Here is a 7,632-nt window from a genome sequence, read left to right as displayed (position 1 = left end):
ACCTGCCCACCAGACGCTGCGTTCCCATCCTTAAGGTGGACTTGGGCATCGCAGGTGCTGGAGGGAGCGCCGGTCAACCTGGGGATGTGCCACTGCTGGTGTAGGTGGTGGCAGTGCCCGGCCCCTGAGCTCCGAGCCCACGGTCATGGCCCGCCTTGTCATCGGCCCCCAGACCCTGATGGCCTGGCCTCGGGATTCACCACTAGCATCATGCTCTCAGACCATGCCCGGCGCTCAGCTTAGGTGTGGGGGCAGGAGGAGGCCGCCTAGAGGCACTTGGGGGGGTGAGTGGGGTTCAATGTTCAGATTCCCCTGGGTTCCTTGGAATTCTGAATGTCTGTTAACCCTAAAAATACAGACCACATCGTACGCGTGTCCCACAGCGGCTGCCAACAGTCGGCCAGCGGGCAAGGACTCAGCGCGCTGGGGGCTTTTCTGGCTCTATCCCGGAGCTCACTTCCCCCTGAGGGGCGTACCAGGCACCCTGGCCGGACTCCCGACTCTTCTTCTTTAAGGACAGACTCTACGAGGGACACATAATGGCCCAGCGGAAGGCAGGCTGCTCTTAGGGCCAGGCCTCTTGACTCGGGCTCCTGAACTCCCTGGATGGGTAAGAGGAAGTGGGGTGGGGCTCCTGGCCTCGGAGGGCCACAGGGGGGATACCGAGGTCAGCCACAGGTCCCTTTCCACATTTACTGTGGGGCCCTGTACCCACAGGAGAGGGTCCAAGGGGAACCTGCTTTCTACCACATTCCATCTGAGGGCAACCCTCCAGCAAAGCATCGGGCCCAGATCCTAAAGAATCTGTGCTCCAGGTGTGTCCAGAAGCAGCCCACCTCCTCCCGCTGCCTCCTTTACCTCCCGCAGGCCCCTCCTCCCTCCTCCTCCTCCTCCTGCAGGCCCCTCCTGCCTTCTCCCCCTCCTGCCCCTCCTGTCCCTCCTGTCCGGCCCCTCCTGCCTTCTCCCCCTCCTGCCCCTCCTGTCCTGCCCTGCCCGCCCGGGCTCCACGGAGAAGGGGCAGCAGGCTCCTGCGGCGGGGGGGGGAGGTGGATCACTCAGGGATGCTCACGAGGGAAGAGGCGGGTTGCAATTCATATTTATAGTCACTAAAGAGAGTTTTCCTAAAGTACCCACAAATAGAAGTATATATATATTTATATTTATATTCATATATATATAGTACTTAATTAGATGCTCTATCAAGGAAAAGCACAAATCTACAGTTTCCTCCGCTAGCAGCTCTTTTCTGACCCATCACAGAACCCTTAGAGCCCAGCCACATGGCGCCTGCGTCCTGGGCCCCAGGCCGGAGGGGTTGGGGTGCGGATGCCTTGCAGGTGCGGCATGGGCTTATCAGAGCCTGCCAGGCGCCTTCCCACACCCCTCCCTCCGCAGCCTGGCTTCCCGTCTCAGATTAGGCCTCACAGAGCCTGCCTGGAGACAGAGGCCGCCACGCTGCCCTCTCCTCAGGTGTCGGGTGAGGCCACCTGTGACCCCCAAATGCGTACTCTGCCCAGGACCCGGCTGCGCGTGGCGTGGTGGCACAGAGCATCCTGGCCGCCCAGGAGAGGGCACTGTCCTGGGATCAGACCGGCCGTGGGAGGGAGGAAGAAAGGCGGCCTTGAGCAGTGTTTTCCCAACGGGGCGAGCCGAGGGGTGCGGGGGAGGGGCTGGGGTCTCTGCTTGCACGTGGTCTCACTCCCACAGCCGGTCAGTGTTTCCGAAGGGCAGGGGCCGTGGTGACTTCCCGAGGCGGCGTGGAGGCCTGCGGGCCTTTCAGCTTCTGCCGGCGGAGGGAAGGGACGCCCCCTCCCCGTGGGGGGACTGGCCGTCCCCAGGCTGGGCAGCCCCTCAGCGTGATTTGTGTTATTTGTAGGGCCGCAGGAATCGAGACACTTTAGAGCGCAGCAGCTTGATGAAGGACCGCGGGAACATCTCCTTGGACTCCTGGGCCGTGTACTTGAAGTAGTTCTGGGGGTGCGCCAGCACGTCGAACAGGGCCTTGATGAGCTTCTTGTCCTGCGAGCCACGGGGAGGCGGGTGATGAGGCCGAGCGGGGAAGGGGGAGGGGAGTGGGGGCCCGGGGCCCTGGCCACTGCCTCTCCAGTGTCTGGGGTGGGTTGTCTGTAAGGACGGGGGAGGAGGGGGGGTCTACACTGCTCCGTGGGTTTCAGGATCCCACAGATTCTCTTTGCTGTGAATTCCTTTTTGTTTTTTTTTTAGTTTATTGGTTTGAACTTGATGGTCCAATACATTTTATTTTAGAAGAGTTCTGCAAAACCAAACCCAAATAAGGGCACCTGGGTGGCTCAGTTGAGCGTCTGACTTCGGCTCAGGGCATGATCTCATGGTTGTGGGTTCTGAGCTGACCGCTCAGAGCCTGGAGCCTGCTTTGGATTCTGTGTCTCCCTCTCTCTCTGCCCCTCCTCCACTCACACGCTGTCTCTGTCTCTCTCTTAAAAAATAAATAAACATTAAAAAAATTTAAAAAGGGTGCCTGGGTGGCTCAGTTGGTTAAGCATCCGGCTTCGGCTCAGGTCATGATCTCGCAGTTCGTGGGTTTGAGCCCCACATCGAGCTCTGTGGTGACAGCTAGCTCAGAGCCTGGAGTCTGCTTCAGATCTGTGCCTCCCTCTCTCTCTGACCCTGCCCTGCTCACGCTGTCTCTCTCTCAAAAATAAATAAAAAAACCCATAAAAATTTAATTAAAAAGTTAAAAAAAAAAAAACCCAAACCAAAATAATCCATCAAGCTGAAGCCAGAAAACGTGGAGCCGAGGCACGGGCTTTTGAGGCCCACAGTCCGGGGTCTGAAATCTCAGCCCCGTGTACACACCAGCTCCTTCACCCGAGGAGGGTGAGCCTCGGAGCACAGGGCAGGGGGCCGTGTGGGCCGGAGCAGGCAGCACTGGCGGGGGCTGTCTGCACGGGGACTCTGTGTCACAGGGACACTGGGGCCGCATATGCTGTCCAGGTCTGCTGTGCCCTGGCGAGGGCTCTCCCCCCCTTTCTCACACAGGCGCCCTTGGGAAATGCAGAGCTCCTCCTATTTGGCCGGAGCAGCACAGCCAGGTGGGGGGACAGAATGTGGAGCGGGACCCTCTGTGGAGGGAGGGCCGTGTGGGGCCCCAGGAGCCTGAGAGCCACTGTGGAGGCAGGTGGTGGCCTCGCTGGCCCAGGATCTGTCCTAAGTGATGGAAATGCTTCTAGCTCTGGAGAGATGCTCCTGGTTGCAGGGGTGGGGCTGAGGGCAGAGGGCCCAGGGTGGCAGGGGAGGGGCGAGGAGGAGAGTCAGGATGGCCTGATGGAGAGCCCAGCGTGACCCTCTGGTTCCTACTAAACAGATGAAACCAAACAGGCTCCAAAAGTCCAGGTTTTGCAATAGCATCAGGGGCAAACCCCTCTGTCTATAAACTGCCTACTATGTGCGCCAGGCCTGGGGCTGGAAGCCCCAAACTCTTGGAGCCGCCCGTGTTTCCGAGGGCTTGCCTGGGGCTGCCTAGCGGTAAGTGACAGCTAGAACAGGTGTCAGCGGGGGTGGGGGGACCTGCCGGCCCTGCTCTGGTCCCGTCCACCTCAGCTCCCAGGCCGGGCCGGGGCCAGCGCCCCCAGCCCGAGCAGATCCCTGGGTCCGGCCTATCGTGGTGAGAACCGAGGGCTCCGACCTGGCCAGGGCCCACTGCGCAACGGCCACGGCCTCCTGGATGATGACAAGGTGGCTCTGCTTCCCAAGCCATGAGCAAGATGAGGAGGCAAGGGGTCCCAAGGGCGGGGGTGGAGTCTACCGATTTTCAGATCCTGCCACATTTCATGGCAGAGGAAAGTGAGGCTGCCAGTGGGTAAGGAAGCTGCCCAAAGACCAGTCCCCAGGGCTGGGCCAGACACCCCTGAGGAGATGGCCTCGGACCTTCTGGTCTGCAGGGACAGATGCACTGGGGCCAGGCCCCGCCCTCAGGACCCCCCTGCCCAGGCCCCCTTCTTCTCTCCTGTCACCACCCTCTCCCCGCTCATGTCTCTGGGGGGCTGGGGGCAGGGATGGCCCTGGACATCACAGGCCACCATCCTGGGACCACACGGATCCTTTCCCATAAAGAAGCTCACTCACCTTTAAAATTTCCTGGTGATTCTCCGAGGCGTAGAGCCGTCCGTCGCGAACAATGTCTTCTATTAATTGCTGGTAGTCCTCTAGGAAGCCCGCCAGTGGGGAAGGAAGGGAGGTGAAGGCTCCAGGCCCTGCACCCCCTTACCCCCCCCTTCAGCCTCTGCCTTCCCCTTATCCACTTTCAGGTTGTCCTGCCTCTGAACCTCTGTGCCCTCCACCCGACGGTTTTCCTCGAGGTTTGGCTCGCTAGAAACCCGTATTCCACCCCAGAACCCTGCCTGGGCGGCCCCTCACGCTGAAGCCCACAGACGCGTCCAAGGGCTCCCTCACCGGCACCACCCCTCCCCCACGTCTGGGCGCAGAGCCAGCTGGGCTGGGTGCGCCGTGCAGCCGTGCAGCCACACGTACCGTCGTAGGTGACGTAGGGCACTTGGAACCCTTTGCCGCTGTTGCCGTCATTGGACTTGAACTGGATCCAGAGCTTCCGGGAGCGGGAGGTGAAGGCGATGGGTCTCTCGTAGGTCTGGCAGGTCTCGTAGGTGGTGATGGATGTGGGTGAGGCTGGGGGCAGAGCCGAGGACCCGAGTGGCTCGCCAGTCCGCAGCTCTGCACCCGGCCCCTGTCCTCCTGCTTTGGGCCGCCTGCCTCCCCACCCAGCTCCCCCATCCCATCCAGCCTGATCGCCACCCTTATTCCCTCTGCGTCAAGTCCCTGTCCTCACCCTCAACCCCAGATCCTCCTCCTTTGGAGACAGGTTTGTGTCTTCCCCTCCGGGAAGCCCCCCTGACTGCCCATCTTCACACTGCCATGCTCCTGCTCTGCTCGGGGAACCCTTTGTTACGGCTCCTCTCTGCTGGGTCATTACTGTCTCCCTCTAGAGAGAGGGATGTGCCCCCAGGACAGGGCTCATGCCCGCACCCAGCGTGAACCAGGGCCGGGGCGGATGGTCACACTTGGGGAGTCCCCTTGCCCTGTGAACAGGTGAACAGGGGTGAGCCTGCTGACTCTGGGTGCATGGGGCTGGCCAAAGGGTCCCGTGCTTCTCACTGCTCCCTGGGGAGCCTCCCTGAGGTGCCCTGCAGGCAAGAGAGGCTGACCGGCTGGAGTCTAAGCCTGCGGGCAGGGTGCTGGGGGCCAGGGACGCTGGTGACAGAGCGGGCAGGGGGTGGCCCCAGGCTTTGACCCACCGTGTGGCCCTGGGCAGGTGCTTTGGCCTTGCTGGCCTCTCCGCTGTACTGAGTGGGCGATGCAGCCATGTGGCAACAAAGACAACACAGAACACAGAGAGCAGAGTGGACAGAAGCCCCCTCCATCTCCCTCTGCTCTGGTCTCTGTGCCTCAGAGACATTCCGGACCCCAGCGGGCAGGTGTGGTCATGCCTACCCCTGTCCACCTCCTTCTTCCCTAATGTTCTGATAGGCTTGCTCCCCATGAACCTCACAGCCCTATGGCAGCGGTGAGGGGCCCTGGCCCCTCAACTCTAAGGGACATCACCCGGTTCCTGGGGGGACACAGGCAGTGCTTCCCTGCCTTTCATGTCCTTGCCCGCTGCACCCATTGCCAGGTCCGGCCTGCTGCTCATGGCCTGAAGCCCCTCTGCCAGCCTCTGACAGGGGGGAGGGGCCGGGACGCCGGGGCTCGAGGAGGGGAAGGCTCAGGCTACCTGACCTGGGGTGTCCTGGGTACACACAGGCCTCGCTCCCGGGGCCTCACCGTGGGTGGTGTGGCAGGACAGGACACCCGGCAGGAGACTGGCTCATGGTCAGCATGGGGACCGGACTCGGCCAGGCCCTGACACCTGCGCCCAGGGCGCGGCCCCCGCTCGCCACAGGGCTTGAATCAGACAGACCAGCGCTAAGAGCCCGCCCCCCGCCGCCACCTGCACGCACCACTCTTCCTCATGACCAAGACGTCTCCGCACTCGTCCTCAACAGGCAGGAAGATCTCGGGGACCACGATCAGGATCCGGCGCTTGGGGGGCGGGGAGATGTGCCAGACGCACTCTGCGTTGGCCGGGTAGTCGCCGGGGTAGTTGGGGGACTCGATGTAGCCGGTGTAGTCCCCGAGCTCGCCGCCGCAGTGCTGGTCTGTGGGCACCGGGTCCCGAGGGCCTGCTCAGGGCGGCTGCACAGGTGCCTTGATGGGCGGGCCCTCAACGGCCTCAGAGGCCCAGCCTCCCCAGCCTCCACCTATCCAGCCCAGCCTCCCCCAGCCAGCCTGGCCTCCCCCACCTGCCAGCCCGGCCTCCCTGGCCTCCCCCCAGCCAGCCTGGCCTCCCCAGCCTCCACTGGGCCTCCCCACCTGCCAGCCTGGCCTCCCCAGCCTCCCCGGCCTCCAGCTCCTCTTCTCATGGGGTCTCTCCCCTCGGGGGACCCTGTGTCAGCTCCCCTGCTGGCCCCGCTCCTGCGGTGGCCGGCATGAAGGCCCTAGCGAACCCCACTTCTGCCACTCACTCCACGCCCTGTGTGCTGCTAGGTGCCAAGTGTGGTCACCCCCCGCCCCCACCGTGCAGGATGGCTCAGGGACACGCAGGCAGCACGGGGAGGAGAAAGAGACAAGCTTTCCCCTCTTTTCTTTTTTAGCCGAGCTGCGTGACCCTGGCGAGGCCAAATGTGACAGCTTTGTGGGCTGCACAGTTTCCAGGGTCGACCTGACGGATGAAGTCACCTGAGTTCTACAAAGAGAACTGAATGGAAATACTGAATACGCAGCGTTTTCTTACACGAGTTCATTTGTAAAACTCAACATTTCTGGAAAACTTTTCATTTTTATGCTTATTTTCCAGAAGCTTCTCCTCCTCCTAGGTTTCTCCACTTTTACTCATTAGGACATTTGAAACCCTGTCTCGGGGCGCTTGGGCGGCTCAGTCGATTGAGCATCCGACCCTTGATTTCAGCTCAGGTCGCGATCTCACAGTTCGTGGGTTTGAGCCCACACTGGGGTCTGTGCTGACAGTGTGGAGTGTGCTTGGGATTCTCTCTTTCTGCTCCTACCCCACTGGTGCTCTCTCTCTCTCAAAATAATTAAACTAAAAACATAAATAAAAAATAAAACCCTGTTTCCGCAGAGCTTGGCCCCGGGAGGCCATGAGCCACCCTCCACGAGTGGAGGCAGCTCCACTTCAAAGGGCTAGCTGGCTGGAGGTCTGTTAGGAGAAGGGGCCTATGGTGGAAAATCTGTCCCCAAAACTCTGAAAAATGAATGAATAAATATCTAAAATAAAGGTAGCATCCTGTCGTCGTGCCCAAGCGACTTGCTAAGTGACGGAGTGGGGTGTCTGCCTCCCGAACTCTCTCATGCTGCCGGCACTTCCTTGGGCTACACTGAGCTCCTCTTAGAGGCGAGAAGGCTGTGTGCTGGTCCCCTGGCCAATACGCCCCGAGCGGCCCTTCCTGCGCCCTAGGTCGTCTGGTCTGTGTCCACTTGGTGGTCCGGCGGTGCGCGGCCTTCAGAGCAGCACAGCCCGGCCTCGGCAGCTGCCCCGCCAGTCCCCGGGCACGGGGCCTGGCTTTTCCCTCCACAGACCCAGAG

General features: G+C 61.4%; 1 protein-coding gene across 1 annotated transcript in view; it reads right to left on the bottom strand.

The window, feature by feature from the left end:
• Positions 1-1,016: 1,016 nt before the first annotated feature.
• The window catches only part of SCUBE1 (signal peptide, CUB domain and EGF like domain containing 1), a 133,659-nt gene continuing 127,043 nt past the window's right edge, over positions 1,017-7,632 (bottom strand). Inside the window, exons 21-24 of the mRNA XM_029954109.1 lie at positions 5,991-6,188; positions 4,510-4,662; positions 4,105-4,184; positions 1,017-2,019 (exon numbers count right to left, since the gene is read on the bottom strand). Of these exons, the coding sequence (XP_029809969.1) occupies positions 1,867-2,019; positions 4,105-4,184; positions 4,510-4,662; positions 5,991-6,188 (584 nt within the window). The 3' untranslated portion in view covers positions 1,017-1,866. The remainder of the gene's footprint in view (positions 2,020-4,104; positions 4,185-4,509; positions 4,663-5,990; positions 6,189-7,632) is intronic.

Source organism: Suricata suricatta, chromosome 10 (genome assembly GCF_006229205.1).
Source record: "Suricata suricatta isolate VVHF042 chromosome 10, meerkat_22Aug2017_6uvM2_HiC, whole genome shotgun sequence".
Lineage (NCBI taxonomy): Eukaryota > Metazoa > Chordata > Mammalia > Carnivora > Herpestidae > Suricata > Suricata suricatta.
This window is presented reverse-complemented; position numbering and strand designations above follow the sequence as displayed.